The 19672-nt window shown below is 48.4% G+C and overlaps 2 protein-coding genes and 1 long non-coding RNA gene across 4 annotated transcripts in view; 2 read left to right on the top strand and 1 right to left on the bottom strand.

The window, feature by feature from the left end:
* Positions 1–14928, top strand: part of SUSD2 (sushi domain containing 2) — a 35456-nt gene extending 20528 nt beyond the window's left edge. Inside the window, exons 13-16 of the mRNA XM_090062568.1 lie at positions 2664–2936; positions 3474–3656; positions 11823–11919; positions 14843–14928. Of these exons, the coding sequence (XP_089918694.1) occupies positions 2664–2936; positions 3474–3656; positions 11823–11919; positions 14843–14921 (632 nt within the window). The 3' untranslated portion in view covers positions 14922–14928. The remainder of the gene's footprint in view (positions 1–2663; positions 2937–3473; positions 3657–11822; positions 11920–14842) is intronic.
* On the bottom strand, positions 9707–14843 carry LOC149857945 (uncharacterized). Of its 2 annotated transcripts, XR_016444131.1 has the most exons (4): positions 11982–14843; positions 11773–11896; positions 11508–11685; positions 9707–11431 (listed from the first exon to the last, which is right to left on the bottom strand). It is a non-coding gene; the product is annotated as an uncharacterized LOC149857945 (long non-coding RNA). The 2 variants fall into 2 exon arrangements; XR_016444130.1 differs by having other exon boundaries at positions 9707–11685.
* A 438-nt stretch (positions 14929–15366) lies between the features above and the next one.
* KREMEN1 (kringle containing transmembrane protein 1) overlaps positions 15367–19672 on the top strand; it is a 45120-nt gene continuing 40814 nt past the window's right edge. The window contains exon 1 of the mRNA XM_090061839.1: positions 15367–15520. Coding sequence (XP_089917965.1) covers positions 15442–15520 — 79 coding nt within the window. The 5' untranslated portion in view covers positions 15367–15441. The remainder of the gene's footprint in view (positions 15521–19672) is intronic.

Genomic DNA, 19672 nt, shown 5'->3' with positions numbered 1-19672 from the left:
TCAGAAAAAAATCAACGCCAATTATTATTTGTAGAGAGTAAACAATGAGCTCGTTTCTGAAGTGCCTGTCAGGAAGAGGCGCGTGCCTCCTCCCATGCTCGGAATGGGCAGTCACACAGGCAGACCTGTAACCAGCACCACCGGCCTTCCTTTACTGCATCTGTCCCCAGACAGGCACATTTCCTACCTCCTGGCATTCTGGGATGCTGAAGCATTGGGCCCCAACAAGAGACAGCAGGAAATAAAGAATGACCACAGAAACGTAACAACTCCAGGGTTAGTCATCCCCTTTCCTCAGGATGTGAGCCATGATTCCATTCAGATACATCATACGTCTGACAGGGTGTTAGTAACTACAGGGCTGTGTTAGCTGAAGATGCACAGACTGCAAACACACTATTTGCATTAGGTAAAACAGTCAGAGGAGGACAGCTTCTATTCAATGGAAATGCCCAGACAAGCATCTCTAAGGCACAAAGCCATTCTGGCCTAAATGCCAACAAGAGTAAATGAGGCCGGGGATGGACAATGTGGGAGGTCAGGGGATACTGGCCTAAAATCACTTTGCCGCTTGTTGGGGCCTTTATCAAGCAAAGCTCAGCCAGACCCCTTCCTCCTACAACAAGCTTTCCATCTCTCAAGGCATTAAGACAGGTCACCCCAAGAAGCTTAGAGCAAAGAGATAGCTCCAAGGAGGTTTTGTTTTGAATGTTTAATTCAGAGGTTTTCAACCTTTTTGAGTCAGTGTACCCCCGGGGGCCAGACACTGAGCAGGGAAGTGTGGGGGAGGGGGTGGCGCGCAGCCAAAGGCAGAGAGGTGGCAGCCGCCGCGTGCAACCTTCTCCGGCCCCCCCCCCACGTCCAGCCAGGCAGGCAGTGCCTGCGCAGGCTGGTGAGTGGCAGCGTTCTGCCCACCTGCCCGTGTGTACCCCCTAGGGCCTTCTCAAGTACCTCCGGGGTACATGTACCCCCAGTTGACAATCCCTGGTTTAATTTGATAAACTCTAAGTTACCAAGTTTGCCGACGACACCAAACTCTGGGGTATAGCATCCACACCTGAGGACAGAAGGGTGATCCAGGCGGATCTGGACAGACGTATGAAATGGGCGGACGAGAACCTGATGGTGTTCAACACCAAAAAACGTAAGGTTCTCCACCTTGGGAGGAAAAACCTGCAGCATCCTTATAGGCTTGGCAGTGCTACGCTGGTTAACTCTACAGATGAAAGGGACTTGAGGGTCATGGTTGACCACAAGATGAACATGAGCCTTCAGTGAGATGCTGCGGCTAGTAAAGTGACCAAAACGCTGGCTTGCATCCATAGATGCTTCTCAAGCAAATCCGGGGACGTCATTCTCCCCCTGTACTCAGCCTTGGTGGGGCTGCAGCTGGAGTACTGCATCCAGTTTTGGGCTCCACAATTCAAAAAGGACACAGAGAAGCTTGAGAGAGCCCAGAGAAGAGCCACGTGCGTGATCAGAGGTCAGGAAAACAGACCTTACGACGACAGGCTGAGAGCCATGGGGCTCCTTAGCCTGGAAAAGCGCAGGCTCAGGGGTGATCTGGTGGCCACCTATAAACCTATCGGGGAGACCACCAGGATCTGGGGGAACAACTGTTCACCAGAGCTCCCCAAGGGAAGACGAGGTCGAATGGTCACCGGTTCAGGCTGGACACAAGAAAGAACTTCTTCACTGTCCGAGCCCCCAAGGTCTGGAACAGACGGCCGCTGAAGGCGGTTCAAGCGCCCACTCTGAACGCCTTTAAAACACATTTGGATGCTTATCTTGCTGGGGTCCTATAATCCCTGCTGACTTCCTGCCCCTGGGGCAGGGGGCTGGACTCGATGATCCTCTGGGGTCCCTTCCAGCCCAAATGTCTATGAAATCTATGAAATTATTTCTTATCACTGTGACATCAACAGACATCTAATAAACTTTTCTACCATTCTCCAGAGAGATAAATGCAATGTTATTTGGCCTATTTGTAAGTAGGCTGAACCAAGCACTAATCTATGGGCTATGGCAACACAAATACTAAATAACAATGAAAGCTAAAAAGGGGAATAATCCTGTCAAAGAAGAGTTAGATGCAGTCTAATACGTCTCATCATCTCTAGGTATTGGATATGAATGAATAGAAGATGGTGTTGTTTTGGACAGTCTGGGTGACAAGGATTTCTGGGGGGTGGGGGAAGGGAAGGACATCACATGCTCACGTGACATATCTGATTGCTGCAACTCACAGTCAGACTGTCCAACAGGTAATTACCGAGCATACAGTGCTAGGACCAAGTATTGGGTTTCTCTTTAAAACTACAGGTAAGGAAAAAAAGCCCTCTCCACTGATTTTACCACAGAACAGATTTTTTTTCCTAAGGCATATTCTGGATTAGTAGCAAGCCTGGAAAGTTTCAACTCCAAAAAAGGAATTTTTACGATGACAATAGTATGCCAAAGGCCTTATAAGAAAGGGTCCCACATAACCTTAACTTCAACAGCAGTGCTGGTATTTAAATAGGAATGTATAAAACACTTCCATTAATAGCCTTTCCCATGTGTATTTTACGCAGAGAATGATGTTCGCTATAAGAGAAAGCACATTCTTAATTGCGCTGTAGATAAATTTACACGTATAAACACATGCCTTTCTGTCTCCTTAGGGGCTGTTGGCAATGAAACTTCTCTCTTTACTTATGACACCCAGTTCCTACTGAACACCTTCTTCTACGGGCCAAAGCACAACTCTTCCTTCCTACCAGTGTTTGTTCCTCATGAAGACCCCACCGACCCCCTGGTGCCAGAGATGGCCACGCTTTGTGACTCAGACCCTTTCTGCAGGTTTGATGTGTTGACAACCAGAAGCCTTGAGGTGGGAAACGCTACCAGAATATCCCATCAGAATCACAAAGCGTTGGTGGAGAGTCTGCAGCCAGGTGAGGTAGCCCTGATCAGGGCAGCACCCAGACTGAGGAGACAGCATCCATTATCACCACAGCACCCTGCCACGATTCAGTGTAGGGACCCCTGAAGATCGGAGCAGCTGCATGTGACTTCCCAAGGATGAGGGGGCGGAAGGAAAGATTCTCACCAGGAGTAACTCTCCTCCATTGCAGCAAGATGCTTTGTGTACTGTGGGACCAGAGCTACAAGTCAGATGCCTACTTTTTAGAAACCTGGTCCTCAAGGTAGAGTCCTGGATCCAGTGCTAGGTGTCCTGACATGTTGGGAGTTACTGCCTCAGAAGGGCAATGCAGGAGAAAGAGACCAAGCAGAGAGCTGCTCTACAGGTCCCTCTCCATCCTAGACACTCAGGTTGCTAGGGCCAGTACGCTGCTTCACTCTGGTAGCTCTGTTAGACTTAACGTCTCCTGCCCTTTTCCCAGTTGTTTAAATCACCACATGACTCGCTGTGGGATCAGCTTGTCAGGCAGACTCTGACAGGCATTCATAACACAGCTCTCTTCCCTTAGTGGTCTCTTGCGGCTGGCTGGATCACCCTACCAAGGGGAGAAAGGAAGGGACAAACTACCTGATGGGCTCAACTGTCCGGTTCAGCTGTGACCCAGGGTACAGCCTGGCTGGGTCAGAAGAAAGAACCTGCCAGTTGACGGGGGCCTGGTCAGGGAAAGCAGCCAGCTGTTTGCCAAGCACAGGTATGTATGTTTTCTAAAGTGTCCCCAGCTGTGGATACAAACTGTTCAGGCAGGCATGGCCATCTCAGGAAAAAGCAGTGCCAAAAAACCACAGCAAGAGAAGAAGTGGTTGACAGAAGCTAGAAAACTAGAAAGCAGATGTACTGCAAAGACATGCTTAATTCAGAAGAGCTGTCAATTATCTCTATCATCAAATGTGTCTAATATTGCCAAGCATATACGCTGTGCATATGATCACCCTTGGGCCTGGCTCTTAACTAAGTGGCCTGTCATAAGAGCCTATGGCCCAAAGGAATTAAAGTCAAATGCTTCCTGAGTAAATGCTCTAAAATATGGTTTTAAACTCATTCTTACCACAGTAATAACCACAGTGGAAAATGCATTGTGCAATTAAAAAACTTTTACAGAAGGTGGAATTAAGATTCCACCCACATTTAATCATCAGCATGGCTTGATTTTTAGTCCCTTATTTCATTACCTTAATAATTGCGTAACAGGTTTTTACATTAAATATACCATGCGGATGCCGACACATCAACAGAGTTCTACGTGCTTTCCAGACGCAAAGGAAGTACCTGCCTGTTTTGTTGTTACCCTGCTGCCTTATGCCCAATTTAGATTTCAAGCACAAGAAGTCATCACTCGTTTGGTCTGTAGGGTCATGTGGTAGCATAGTATCACAGTACTTAGGGTCGGAAGGGACCTGAACAGATCGTCAGGTCCAACCCCCTGCCCCAGGCAGGAACGGGTGCCAGGATCATATCGTCCCAGCCAAATATCTGTCCAGCCGCCTCTCGAAGACCCTCAAAGTAGGAGAGAGCACCGCCTCCCTTGGGAGCCCAGTCCAGAGCCCGGCAGCCCTAACTGTACAGTAATGTCTCCTGGTGTCCAGCCTGAACCGTCTCTCTAACAATTTGTGGCCGTTACTCCTAGTAACCCAGGTGGTGCCCAGGGCAGCAGAGCCTCCCCCAGTTGTCAATGGTCCCCCCTGGTGAGTTTGTAAACACCCACCAGATCCCTGTTCAGCCTTCTCTTGTGGAGGCTGAAAACTTTAGCCTCTCTTCATAGGGCCTGCCTCGCTGCCCCTGGACCAAGCAGGTGGCCTTCTCTGGACCCTTTCCATGTTGTCCATATCCCTCCTGAAGTGCAGCACCCAGAACTGGACACAGTACTCCAGCTGCGGCCTGACCAGCACCGCGTAGAGGGGAAGGATCACCTCCCTGGACCTGCTTGTGATGCATCTGTAGATGCACGACAAGGTGCAGCTAGCCTTACTGACCGCTTCCTCGCATTGGCGGCTCATGTCCGTCCCAGAGTCAACAATGACTCCAAGATCCCTTGCTGGCACCATGTTGGCAAGACGGGTGTTCCCCAACCTATGGGGGTGTTGCTGATTCCTTCTCCCTAGATGCAGCACCTTGCACGTGTCTGCGTTGAACTCCATCCTATTCTCATCCGCCCACCCCTGTAACCCGTCTAGATCTAGCTGGATTCTGTCCCTCCCCTTCAGCGTGCCCACCTCGCCCCACGACTGTAGTAGCCATGCAACATAAAAATGCGGCAGCTTTGTATAACTAGCAGTCTGATTAGGCTTTTCTAATGTCACTTCAGCAACACTACAAAAGCTTCAGGATAGGAGCAGCAGGCAAAATCCTGTTGTAAGAATCAGCAGCGGTTCTGCCTTTCTCTCTGCTTCCATCGTTTCTCTCTCCACGTACCTAGACGCAGCTTCCTCCATCCTTCTGCGTGTTTTCAGAATACTCTTAGCCTTAGTCTCTCCTGCCACTTGCAACAGCTTCCCCGCATCTCCGAATCTCACTTGCTCTCCTTTTTCAAATCCACCTTAAAATACATCCACCCCCATTTGCTTGTGCCTCTTACAGCATGGCTACACTACTCCAAGACTGATTTGGGAGTGCTGCTATGAACACACACCCCACCCATGGTTCCTGCTCTGCCTAACCACATACTGGAAAAGCTACCAGAGCTGCTGGTTGCATGGGCCCAGGCTCATACTCCCAGGCTTTCCATCTCAGGTTTGCGTGCGGGCTGTGCCCAGCCCCCCTCTAACAGCAGCAGCAGCATCATATTCTTTGTAAATTGGCATGTGCAGAGCATCAGCATGTGGGTCTCCCTAGTGCAGTTGGAAGCAGTGTAGTAGACATACCCTCAGTGTCCAAGCAGGACCATGTTGGCAGCCCCTTTACCCACTCACAAGTGCACTGGGTATCAGCTCATCAAAATCACCAAGTCAATGACTGCCCGGCATTGTGCATCCCGTGTGCAGCTGCCCAGGTATTGTTTGCACATGGTCTCCACTTCTGTTCGTGAGATTGCCTTCCTGTTTGAGGCCTGAGGAAGGAATGTCAGCCTACACCATCCTAACACTATTTATCTTTGCCATTTGCCCCTTACTACCTATGGTCCGGTGCTAAATTGTCTCATCCTGTACACAAAAATAAGCTGGAGGGAGTCAGTCACAGCTAGGACACGTGTCAAACCTCCACAGGGCGGCACTGTTCCAGAGCGTCAGCACCACCCAGCAAAGCATTAGGTGTAAGCAGGCCTTTCGAAAGCCTGAGCGCATTTCTTTGCAAATATTCAGCAATTAAGTGAAGGCAGCAAATTCTTGAAACCAAGTCTCCTTTACCCAGAGAAGTTGTGGAATCTCCATCCTCGGAGGCTTTTAAGACTCAGCTAGACAAAGCCTGGCCTGGGATGAGATCACTGGGGACAGTCCTGCTTTGAGCAGGGGGATGGACCTGATGCGACCTCCTGAGGTCTCTCCCAGCCCTCATTTTCTGTAATTTTATGAATTCACAAACATAAAAAGTGCAAAAGTTTATCATCGACTAGTTCCTGAATAGTGAATGGACCAGTCCTCGTGGTACTAATACAGCTGTCAATACCGACAAGTCCTGCCACACACGAGCCGGAGTGGCAGCACAGGCCTCTTATGAGCAGAAGGAAGTTTAACATACATGTGGAGCGCAAGTACTGTAAAGATGTAAGCACCGTCTAACTACCTGGATTTCAGACTCTGACAATGAACAGCGCTGGATTCACCCAGCAATAGTGACGTATCTATCGGCAGACACTTGCGTCTGCAAAACCGATACCAGCAGTAACTCTACTGTTGCCTGTAGGGAGTGAAACTGGAAAGACTGGGCTATTTTAGCTTGTTATTATGGTGGCATGCCCTGGTCTGCCCAGACCTGCCCAGACCTGAATATAGGGCAACCTGTGGCCAAAAGCTTGTTTAACATCGCTCAACTATACAGTTTGTTGAATAAACGATATCAACCAATAAAACCTTGCTTCTGGGCCATTATAGTACAATGGTAAACATTCTGAAATATAAACGCTTCAGAAACGTGAGATGTAACTAGGAATGGTGGCACATTTCTGTGTTCATAGGAGTAAGGGAGCTTCCTTCAAAGCCCAGAATGGAATGAAGTCTTCACAAAGAAAAGCAAAAGCTTAAGCAAAGACTCAGCGGTGAAAGGTTTTGTGAAACTGCAAAATAAGACAATTGTCTGTTCCTGCCATCAACCACATGCCTGTTGGACAAGAGCCAGTTAGTCTCAATAAGCAAACTGGATGTTAGCATTTATGCTAGAGAGGCAAAAAGCCAATGCTGGAAGATCAAAGGGAAAGCAAACTGGAAAACATTCAGAAATTAGCTCTGCTCAGTACGGTGGAACAGTGCCATTGTTTCATGGATAAGCAAATACAAAATGAATGTCTTTCAGTATATATTTTGGGGGTGCGGAAAGTTTTTGGTTTGTTTGCCATTTTCTATACAACAACAACTTTCCTACTAATCAGAGCTCTGAATTTTACTTCATTTTTTATTCAAGTCAAAAATGGTCCTTTTCCATCCTCAGGGAAGTTGAGACGGACAGCACTGCTTTCCCACAGGGAGCAGGATACTGTAGCCGAGGCAGCAAAATGTACAAACTACATGCAAGCTTCCCGTCAAGCTACTCCAGTGAATGCCTTCTGGTACTAATATTCCTGAGCACCCCTATATTTTATTCCAGTCTTTACTCCATGCAGTTCTGCTTTCACCTGTCTGTCCCAACCTGGACACTTCCTTTCTTCTTAGGGGCAGGTCTCTTCAGAGTGATTTGGGAAAATGGACCAACCTCATACCTGCTGTTTCTAATTGTGCAATGGTTTGTGATATGCACTCCCGCTAAACCAGTTTTACTTCTAACTTAACAGATTTGAACTGCAGGGTTCAAGAACAGATTTTGACCATCTGTATTTTCCAACAAGAGTAGTTGGTATGATCACCTGATTTTAGAGGGAGAACAGCTCCTTGTCATACCTGATGTCACTGAACTGAGTGATGAGAGCAGATATTTGCCTCCCCTACAGCAAGGAAATAGATTCCTGCCTCGTCTTCATCCACTGGATCAAGCAGAGTGATCAAGGGCCTTCATGCCATAAACGTGTGAATGAAATGATTCAAGGGCCACCTCCAAACTACCAAGTGTAGGACCACCGTCTGTACCAGGTCTGGTAACAGATGAGGGATGGCCACCTCCAGTCACACGGTCAGGAAAGCATGGCCACACCTTCCGCCCCCCTCTTCCCCCCCCGATGGCTTGCAGCGGGACCCTGTCTCACCTTAGGGAGGAGTGTTGGACGAGCCAAGCTGGCAAGCAAATGCTCCTTCACCACCAGAGCAGTCCTCAATGCATGCCCACTCCCTCCTTTTTTAAGATTGGGTGAAACAGTCTGATATGATGATCCCAAACACATCGCACAGGCAGACAGGACCCAGCTGTGTGTCACCTTTTATTTTCAACACTACCAGCCTTTCTGTCACAATCCCTTGGACTAGCCAAAAATCAGCATCTGGATGAAAGACAGTTGGCTAGAGCTTAGGCCAAGCAAAACAGTGACGGTGGTGATGGTGGAAAGAAGGGAATGCTTTGGAAATCCTGCAACTTTCCTTTCTGCCGTCTGAGGGTTTCCACAGATTGCTTATTGTGGGATAAATGGGTAGTCACAGTAGAAGAAAGGCTTTCTTCTGTTCAGTCACCCCATTTTAAACACTGACCTGAGCACCGTGCTCTGCAAGCGTTTGACCTCCAGCTCTCTATGCCAAGTGATGAGTGCTCTGGCATTAAAAAGCTTCTATTTGTTCTGGATACCTTTGATTAATACCAGCCTCCAAAACTATGTTATCCTAGCACCCTGTTCAGTATATTTGCTCTGGATGTCTGCCAATCATCACATCAAACCCAAAGTCTGGGTGTGGATAGATGAACAAATTGTACCAAAGTAAAAGGCTAAGGAGGGCAGTTACCAGGCATCAGCTGCTCTGCTCTTCAGTAACTGTTTCGTACGTCCGTTCTATCTTGTGGCAAATGGAAGCTAAACTAGGGCAGTTTACTTCTGAATGCAACAACTGCTAAATTATGATTGATCAGCTTCCTTTTACCATGGGCTAGGATGAATGTGCAAATCAGTTACCACAGAGAGGCTTGTGTGTGGTAAATCCTCTTTAAATTGGTATAGCTTACCTGTTCATACCTTCCATAATACAGATTTAGTAAAAGGGTGGGGAGGTTGTTTTGTTTTGTTTTGTTTTGTTTTGTTTTGTTTGGAGGGGGTTAATAACCCTAAATGGTACTGTCTCAATAACTGGAGAAATTAAAATGAGTAATTAAGAAAAAGGTGAAAAAAACCTGGGGGGCGGGCTGGAAGCCACTTAAAGAAAACCACCACTGATTTTGCAAAATCCCAATTTGTATTTGAAATTTCAAACTGTTAGACTTGAACAGTGTTGCTTTCAATATTGTTTTCTTTAATTAAAGTCCCCATGGAAATTCTCTGCTAATAATTATTCTGATATGCTTTTAATTATAATCCAAGTGCAAGGCCTTACCACTGCCACAGCAGCTTCTCTTCACACAGCAGCATGCAGCCAGGGAGCAAGAAACAACTCCCAGAAAAGAAACTTAGCGAGTGGAACAAGAGCAGGCACAAGCATATAGCCACTTCAGGAAGTGTAACTTTGGAAGACAATGTTGTAGAGATTTGTCTTCACTTTGTGTGCATTCGTTCCCCTCATATATGCCATATGCTTATCTTTGCATGGATACAAGTTCCTTCTATTAATGGCTATAGGTTCTTGAAGCTTAATTTCCTGACCTGGATCTCTATAAATGGAATTTTTCTTCCCTTTTTTCCTTTTCTTTTTTTTTTTTGGAAGACTGAGACAAAATCTCAAAACTGTTTTTAAGCTTCAGGAGAAAAAGTAATCATCATCAGGTTTTCTATCTTGAAGAAAAACAATTCTCAATAGGTAGTCTCCAGGAGAGACCCTCAAGAATGTCTGAAGCCAGGCAAGTATACCTGTATTTTGATTTTAACCAGACTTCACAATGAGTATGAGGAGACTTTGGAACAAACTACCCAGAAAAGCAGCAAGTTCTCCATCCCTTTATCAAGATAGCATTCCTCATTGGAAGATACATTTTAAGCCAAACACAAGTTATTTCAGGAGTAACTGGATAAAAACCGCTCTTGAAAAAGCAACAGGAAACTTCAGGTGCTTGGTGGGAGACTCGTGTTAATTATGGCATTGAACAAGTGTGTCAAAGCTCAGATTCATTGCTTCTCTAGCACAATCAGCAGCCGGGGAAGGGGAAAATGTGCTGCTGATTGGCCAAGAGGCAAAAACCGCAGCAAAAATAAGAGAGCAGAAATGGCACCACTCGTCACAGGATGCTGCCAGGCTTTCAGTAGGTCGCAGAAAAGCACAGATTTTTGTGTTTTAAGTGGAGATTTTCTGCTTTTCCCCACAGAAAACTAGGATCCTTGTTGATTACTACCCTTTGGGCCCAGTGATCCAGCCAGTTTTCTATCCATCTTTAGAGTCCTTTCATCCAACCTGTACTTCCTTAGCTTGCTTGCAAGAATGTTGTGGGAGACCATATCAAAAGTCCTGCTAAAGTCAAATCATATCAAATGCCTTGGTCTATCATGCCCACTGCTGTCCCCACAGCCACAGAGCCAGTCATTTTGTCCTAAAAGGCAGTCAGGTTGGTCGGGCACGACTCGCCCTTGGTGAATCCGTACTGACTGTTCCTGATCACCTTCTTCTGCAAGTGCTTGAGGACTGGCTCCATGATTTTTCCAGGGACTGACGTGAGGCTGACCAGTCTCCAGTTCCCCAGATCCTCCTTCTTCCTTCTCTTCTATAGTTGACCTTTTCTAATCATCTGGGACCTCTCCCAACCACCATGAGTTTTCCATGCAACCCTCAGATGCACTGCATCCAGCCCGATGGACTTGTACGCATCCCGCCTCTCTAGACAGTCTCTAACCTGTTCTTTCACTGCTATCAACTCTTCACGTCCTCCCCAAACTTTGCTGCCAGGTGCAATAGTCTGGGAGTTGACCCTGCCTGTGAAGACTGAAGTAAAAAATGCATTCAGCACTTCAGCCTTTTCCACATCATCTGTTACTAGGTTGCCTCCCCCGTTCAGTAAGGGATCCACACTTCCCCAGTCTTCCTCTTGTTGCTGAGGAATTGCTCCTTTCGTGTCCCTCCAGAAGCTTAGGAAAGGTGATATATTTTCAGAATCTCACCTTTTCACACTTTTTAGCATAAGTTTTTGATAACTTTCTTATCATTTATAGTTGAGCAATGTTAACTTTCTTGGATAGCAAAACAAACATGCGGCATCTATTTTGTCTTCTCTAAACCCATTAACACGTATTTGTGGATTTAAGCCGTGAAACAAATTTTATTCCTGTGAAGCAAAAATGAACAGGTACAGTGCGAGCAATCTGTAAGACAACTGAGATGTTTAGGAAAAGGGCACTCACCTCCCTGTTGAAGCTGTAAGCGCTGAAGTTGTAGATCAACTCTGTAGGTTCATAATATTATTTACACGGTATCGCTATTTTTTACTGGATTGCATTGGACTTCAGCCAGCTGTTCTGACATTTAGCACAAAGGATTTTGGTGAAATCCTACAGTCTAGTGGTTTCTTTTTCCCCCTCCCTAGATACAAAGATAAGAACATTAGCAGGATATCTATAGCCTTTAGAAATCTCTCTCACCTTCACCAATATTCAGTTACAAATCTACCTGAAGGCAGAATATCATATTCTCATTTGTTTTCCTTTCCCCTTTTTCAGATAACCACCAAGCAATTCTCTTTGGCTCTATATTCGGAGTTCTAGGCTTTGTAATCTTGGCAGTTCTAATTTTCCTGTTGTACAGAAAAAGGAAGAGGTAAGAGTCATTCTAATAAACTATAAGAAGAAATTAAATAGGCTGGTGCCATATTTACTTACAAGGGAAAAAGCCTGGAAAGGACTGTTTCTATGCGTGTCCCTTATGAGAAATATCAGGTCTCGTCTATCCAGTTTCTCCTGAAGGACTCTGGATTCCCGATGGAGCATAGGAAGGACGACATCAGAACCAAGCAGCACCTGGTCAGTGGAAAGGGCAAGGGGATTTAGTCAGAATGCGTATATATATATATTTTTATTCCATACTTAAAAACGTATAATTTCAAAATTGATGTGGTAGCTAAACCAAGCTGATAAATTGCAGAGTCGCCTAAAAATGCATCACGTGGTTTCATAAGTCATCATGTAACTTTACCCATTGTCTCTCCTTGCTAGCCACAAAGAATTTCTGGATTTGGGGATGGCTGCTTATGAAAAATATTTTTTATTATTTTAAAAGCTATTAAACTCCTTGGTGTTTTCCAAGTAATTTAGACAGGATCCCACTGGCTTCCTGCCTCTGAAATCCCACATGACCTTTTGCATGATGCAAACCAGTCTTCTCTGTAGATATGTGTCTCTTGCATAACAGCATAAGGGTCCTGTCCCTCGTTCCCTCTCACTGGGTGGGGATGAAGACCTCGCTGTTGCACCACTCCCAACATTTTTGCTTAGCCAGGAAAGCTCCTGGGGTGAGACAGAAGGCATGGGATTGCAAAGTGCCATTATCGCAGGTGACTCCATGGTAGCCATCACTGAGCCCTGCATTTAAAACAGTTTGTAAAACATTTTTCTGAGACACACTCATACCTTGCATGAAGTATCAGTGTTGGTTTAGGATACCTGTAACATGAAATACGTATAGATGTGCCTCGTAACTGCAAAAAGATGCCAATGAAACTCATGTCCCACTCTGCAGCCGTCTGATCTGTTAACTGCATAAGCCGGCTGCAGAGACACAAATACTTTACTGTTTCACAAATACTTTAGAAGAACTTAGAAAGATATCACCGAGAGCATGCAAGGCCTACGTCTGCTCTACTGGGCTTTGGCGGGGGGAGGCAGTATGTTTAGCTGAAAAGCTCCTTTAACTGGAGAAGATTATTCAATGATCTGGTCCATCCCCAGCATCTCACAAACGACTGTCATCTATAGTATACTCCCCAGTATTTTGGTCAGAATATTTTTAAACGTGTTGAGTGCTGTGTCATACTTTATACATGAGAAAGGAAAAGAAGGCACAGTAACTCTGAAAACCCCGCCAGTGGCCAAATCTCTGGTGCTGAGGTAATGAAATGAGGGAAAAAGGATCAGAGCTCAATGTAAAGTAGGGCCACGCAGTTATGCGCACATGCCACTACCTGATATGAACACGACAAGAAGCAGCTCTTTTAGACATTAATACTGCTAACCTCAAGTGTTTGAAAACCTCGAGTCTAGGAAATCATGCGGTTAAGAAAAATAATATTTGGGGGGGTTTTACTTGCTTTTCTGGTTTTGAACATTTAAGGTATATATCTGCAAGTTTTTCTCCAGAGGGCTTGCTTTTAACAACCCTCCCCCCCAACAATAACAACAAAAAAAAGAGTTGAGAACCTTACTGAACACAAGACCTCAGGAGCTGGGGCTTAAAAAAAATGTCAGCTGTCTAAAGATCTGCAATTAAATTGTAAGAGCTGGCTCTCCCACCTGCAAGGCTCTCCACACTGCTCCAGTCCCAGCCAGACTGCGCCCTGCACCCCCGGGACGCTCGTTATGATTCCCAACAGCTGGCCAGGACCAGCCTTCAAATTCCAGGACTGTTCTGGCTAAAATAGGATATACAGTCACCCTAATTAAATGTATTCTCACCAACCCATTTCCACATACTGAAAGGTTTGGGGTTTTTTCCACAAAAAAAGCTAACTATTTTTTAACAGGATCCACTGCTAGGGGCAGAAGTGGTGCCTCTTTGTGGCCGCTCTAATCCCATTCCTTGCACTCTGGTATCCCTAGGTCCCCTCTTCTGCCATGCCTGGGATGTTACTACTGTGCGGTTGCCTACGGGGAACCAGAGGGTGGTCCTGGCCACTCTGTGCTGCACCTGCCCCTGCTCTGATCCCACCCCTTCGCCCCGTCTTCCAGGGCGCTGAAAGCCTGGCCCACTACTCACCAAGCCTCTGCCCTACCTGCCAGCCCTGCAATAAGCCAGGCCTCTCTGTGGGGCATCGTCGAGGCCCTCCTTTCCTCCCCTTCAGCTACTCCCATGGCTTGCAGCCTACACAGCACCTATCAAGTCAAACACATGCAACCAACTGCAGCTGGGGTGCCTTTCTCCAAGCTCTCCCACAGGCATCTCTCACTTTGGGCCCCCCCGCCGCCGGGTGCTTGGTCCTGCTTCTCAGTGCCATGCACAGAAAGCTCCTTCCATTTGTGCCGTCAGGTTCTGGCTCCACTTATACTCAGTGCTTTACAGAGCTCCCTGCTCCTGCTCCTGCTCTGCGGTCATCAGACTGCCCTCCCTGCTCGGGTCCACAGAGCTACGGGCACCTCAGCAGGCCCTGAGCTAACGACTGAGCTGCCAGCTGCCCGTTATCTGGGGCTCTGACGCTTTCTGCCTCTCCTGCCCAGCCTCTCTCTCAGTGACAAGGCTTGGCCCACACAGCAGTCGGCAAATCTCTAAATTCATACAAGATTCATAGTTTGCAGAAATGGAAAGGAAGTAACATTACCTCAGTACATTTCTTGTGAATTATCTACTCAGCACGTAACACCCCTTCCCCTGCCCCGGGGGAAGGCCGAGGACATATGTCCGAACTTGGCTGTCCTACAGTTGACACCGAGCCAGCCATTTGCATCAGCCCCGACCCCCTAGCACAGTGCTTCACCATTAGCTTTTGGATGCCTCTTTGGAGCTGTTGCCGTCTTTCTCTTTCCTTTTGCAGAGCGAACCTGAGCCCAAATGGCCCCGAATCCGTGGCAGGAGCGAAAGAACTGATGCCAGTGAGAGGGATGCATTTGTGAGCCGAACAACGAGCAGCGCAGCCGGCGAGTGGGAGCCCACGAGCCGCCTGCGCCTCCCCCTCCCCCTGGGACAGGCGTCCCGGGGCCGCTCCGGGTTGCGCCTGCCTGGCCCGCCACTGCCTGAGCAACCAGGCCGAAGTTGGTCCCCGAGTCCTTTTTCAAAGCCAATGTTTAGGCAGTGACAGGCTGTAGCGATGAAATATATGTGGGGAAGACCCGAGCTGCCTCACAACGGCTGTGTACTGACTCGACTGAGACCAGGCTGAGGGTTGAGCAGGGCCTGGCCCGGCCCGGCCCCGACCCCGGCGGCCCAGGAGCCGTCGGGGCCACGACAAGCGGGGCGGGGGCGGGCCCCCGCGCCCGCCAGCAGGTCCGGGCCCTCACCTGGGCGCCGCCCTGGCCCGGCCCAGCGCGGGGCCCGCGGAGCAGGCGGGCGGGGCGGGGCGGGGCCGGGCCGGGCCGGGGCGGGGCGGCCGGGGCAGGAGGCAGCGGCGGAGCGGCGGCCGCGCTGTCCGCGCCCATGGAGCCGCCGGCCCGGGCGCTGGCGCTGGCGCTGGCGGGGCTGGCGGCCGCCCTGTGCCTGGAGCCCGCGCAGCCCGGTGAGTCCCCGCGCGTCCCCTCCGTCCGGCGCGGCGCGGCGCGGCGCGGGCCGGGGCGGGGCTGTGAGCGGCCCGGGCGGCGGCTCTCGCTGTCACTCCCGCCGGCTGCGGGCCGGGGCCGGGGCCGGGGCCGCGGTCGCGGTGACAGCGGGCGAGGAGCGGGGCCGGCCCCGCCGCTCACAACAGGTGCCCGCTCTGCGGCCGCCCCCGCGCCGGGCGAGGGGTCCGCGCAGCCGGCCGGGCTCTCGGGCAGCCCCGCCAGCCTGGCGCTGTGCGGCCCCGGGAGCAGCGGCCCCGTGCCTGCCCCGCCGTCCTGCGCGGCCGGGACGGCCCGGCTTGGGCCAGTGCTCCTCCGGCAGCGGCCCGTGCTCGGCTCTCGCCCCGTGCTCTCCCGGTCGGGAAGGGCCAGCTCGCCCTGCTGTCACACGGCTTCAGCCTTGCAGCGTCCCGGCGCTGCGTGACCGCTTTCTTCCTCCTCCTTCTCTGTCTTAAGCAAGACACAGAAAGTAATTGCGTTCAAATTCAAGTCCAGCATGCCAGTGGGTCTGACAGTCGGGAAGGGTGGACACCTACTGCCCGAGGTCCAGGGAACAATCTGAATCTCGTAGAAATCTGGTATCCCACGGCCAAAGGACCAAGAGCTGCCCCCTTCCCCCTGGGCGAATCTACACCACACTACTGTGCAGTTGTTACTTAGTACTTGTACCAGCAAGTACTACATACTGTAACTGTGCAGTAACCAGAGTTACTGTGCACTAGTGCCGGCAAACATCTTTCAGGTGATGCTACATACAGCGCAGTAGCCTAGCTGCACTGTGCAGGAGCGTGGGAGCACTGTCTGTGCTGTGGCGAGCTCCTGCACGGTATTTTTCAGCTGGGGTCAGGTCTCCCGCTGCCACGTCCCATGATCCAGATGGAACCGAATTCCAGCCCGGGTGCCCTGCAACTGCTCCTCCCTGGGGTGGGGGGGGGTCTGTGTGATTGCTCAGGTTACTATCAAGCCTGTCCTGCTGTTCCCAACATGTCCTGGTTTTTCTTCTTTCCTGCCATCCCTCCCCCTTGCCGTATGAAATCGCCATTGTGTTCTCTTCCCTTGCATTTTTTTGTCGTGCTCCTTCAGCTTCTCATGTTCTTTATTGTGCCTTTCTTCTGCTCTGCACTCAGTCGATGCAGTTGGATCTGATGTCATGCCTACAGTAATGGATGAGGAAACTCTATACGACATTTGTAACCAACTTGATAAGGGGTGTAAAAATAGTCAACCAAGAGCCTTCAGTCCAGCACACCTTTACCTCTGTACCTGCGCTGCAGGACCTGCCCACTGTACAGTTTCCAAAGGGATTAAATTCCATGGCTTTCCACCTCAGTAAGTGAGACAGTATGAGGAAAAACTACCAGGCCAGCAAACTTCTGTTAGAAAACATCACTGAGATGACGTGGCTTTAGCTACAGCAGTACTTTCTGCCTCGGGGTAGCTCCCCTACTTCTTGCCCCAAAGGGCCAAAAAGCAAGTCCACCTATTATGTAACCGAGAGCTTGGACATCTGTGCAGAGATGCAGAATGGCCGCACACGCAACCTGGGTTTCCCTTGGGGATAAAAGTTACGTGTTCACAACATAGTCTCAAATGGAAATATCACCTGAAACACTTGTGCTCATAGCCTAGTTGCTTGTCCTAGTCCATCCCAGAAACAAGCCTAATCCTCAGTACAACTTTTCTAGTCTTATGCTATTTTTTAAGTGGCATGCTAAACTTAACTGAGAAAATGAATTAGCATCTATGGCAAGTACCCAGTCTGTACCAGATTCCTGCAGCACAGGAGGTCCCCACACACCTGTGGGAATGGACTTGCATGCCCTGGCACTCGCACAGATGCATGCAATACACCCAGGCTTTCCTCCACCCTCTGCAGCATGGGAAAATGCCTACATTAACAAAATATTGGGCAACCATTTACCCAGGACATTTTCTTGTGTGGATCAAGGATGAGTGAGGCTACAGTGCTGAGCTGGGTAAATAACTTGAGTTAGAAAAGCTTCTGGGAGCTGCTTGTAGCAACAAAAAGTCTGTTTTGCAACCACACCCAACGCACTCCTCTACAGCCAGTGCTGAAGCCTCCAGCCAACCCAATGTGCACACGTCATTAAATGACACTCTCACCTTCTAGCTGTTTGAAAACTTCAGCTTTTAAAAAGTCACCCTTTCTTGGATAGTATACGCAAGATGCATGCATGTCATATTACACAGTTCATGGTGTTTATTCATCTTCCAGTAAAGGTTCTTGGTCCTGTCAAATTAGAGAGCGGTACAGCTGTCTACAATCGGACACTTCTTGTGCGCGGATTTGTGACTTTCAAATTAGTCGCGTCTTGTTGAAAACCTTTTTTCTGCATCATAACACAGTATGGAACACAGCGTCTCCAACCAATCAGATCACAACATGCAAATAATTTGGTATTCAATCTATAAAACTGCATCTTCAAAGAAAATCATTGAAGTGCTAAAAATATTTTTAATAATGACCACAGAAGCCATATTTGTCTCTTTGATCTTCTGAAGCTTCTTCTGGTTTCAATCAGTATCCCCACATAAAATACAGTGGAAGTCTACAATAATAAAATCCCCATTCCCATGTCCATAGGAAAACAAATAGGTTCTCCTCTCAAGAAGGTAATTTGGTGTTCTGCCTCATCAGTGCCTGGGCCCCAGCCTCTTGCTGCTGGGTGTCTTGGCATCAGTTAAGTGGTTTCTGTCCTTCTCTCCATGTTTTACTCTTTCATTAAAGTGTTTCTGTTGTCTAATTATATCTTTTCAATCAAATTAGAGACTGCAGCATCTGGTTAGTGCCTGTAACTGTTGCCATCTGCACCTAGATGCAGCAGCACTTTTCAGTTAAGGAGGATTGCTCAAGTTCCAAGAGGCAGGAAGAGATTTGGAAAAAGTTTACTTGGAATGGAGCATAACTTAAACGAAATTTCTTCAAAGACATTGGGAGATCCCCTGCTTGCTGTGATGTTCAGGAGGGTGACACAAAGCACCTCTCCCATCTTGTTTGGCAGCAGGAAAGGTGCTGTGGCTGCCCTGGGAAAGAAAGCAACTAGGAGGCAGCGTAAACTTGCAGTCCCGGGAGGCTGGCCCGAGTGCCTGGCCACCACTTGGCAGCCCCGCACCTCTTGAACATCAGTTGGTTCCACGGTCTCGCTTCCTGCTCTGGGAATTCTGCTCTTCCCACATTACTCCCTTCACCAGTTACAAAGAAGACTATTAATAAGACTAAGTTAATAAGGCCCTACATTCTCTGCTCCAGCTCTGTAGGGTGCTAATGTCATGGCTATCACATTACTGTTGTAGTGAGAGCTGCAGTGGAAACATCCATTTTGTTCCTCTTTCCTTTTCCCCTAACGCATAGGCATTGTTGCCCGATCGATAATAAACCTAGTAATTTAGGTTGGTGCGGAAGATATGTTGGAGAGTGTTTGGAGTAGAGACACTCCTTTTCCTGAAAACAATATTCTGGCACCAATCCATAGTTTCAGAGTTGGTTGGGTCAGAAGGGACCTGAGCAGATCATCAAGTCCGACCCCCTGCCACGGGCAGGAAAGAGTACTGGAGTCAAGTGACCCCAGCTAGGCAATTATCTAGCCTCCTTTTGAAGACCCCCGGGGCCCCTAGAACACGCCTGAAATTAAAACAAACCCAAAGAAAGTTGTGCATTTTCAGTAGAATCAGCAAATTCGTCATTCTGAATTTTCTAATGAACAGACTTTTCCATAAACCCCATAGATGAGCTCCCCAGTTCTGTTAGAAAACTGTAAGCCCAGGGGGCTCATCCTCACTAAACAAATGCCCACAAGAAGATGGGCCTTGGAGCATGCTCAGATGATTTCCAAACGCCCGTTGCTTTGACTAGAAGCAGAAAAATTCCATTACAGGAACTTGTCAAAGAAAGCACCCTGCTACTTCTACCTCTTATTTGTGCACAACCACTTCCACATATCTGTGGTGTCTCAGGTCTTTCAGGTAATTGAGACTTCCACCATTCAAAGCTCTGGTGATTAAAACCACACCCTTGGTCTCCATCCAGAAACTCAATGAGCACCAGTGCACCTCTTCAGCTATCAGTGTTAGCTGCTCAGTGAGTCACAAGTGAC

This window comes from Crocodylus siamensis, chromosome 9 (genome assembly GCF_052110815.1).
Source record: "Crocodylus siamensis isolate JL-2025a chromosome 9, ASM5211081v1, whole genome shotgun sequence".
Lineage (NCBI taxonomy): Eukaryota > Metazoa > Chordata > Crocodylia > Crocodylidae > Crocodylus > Crocodylus siamensis.
This window is presented reverse-complemented; position numbering and strand designations above follow the sequence as displayed.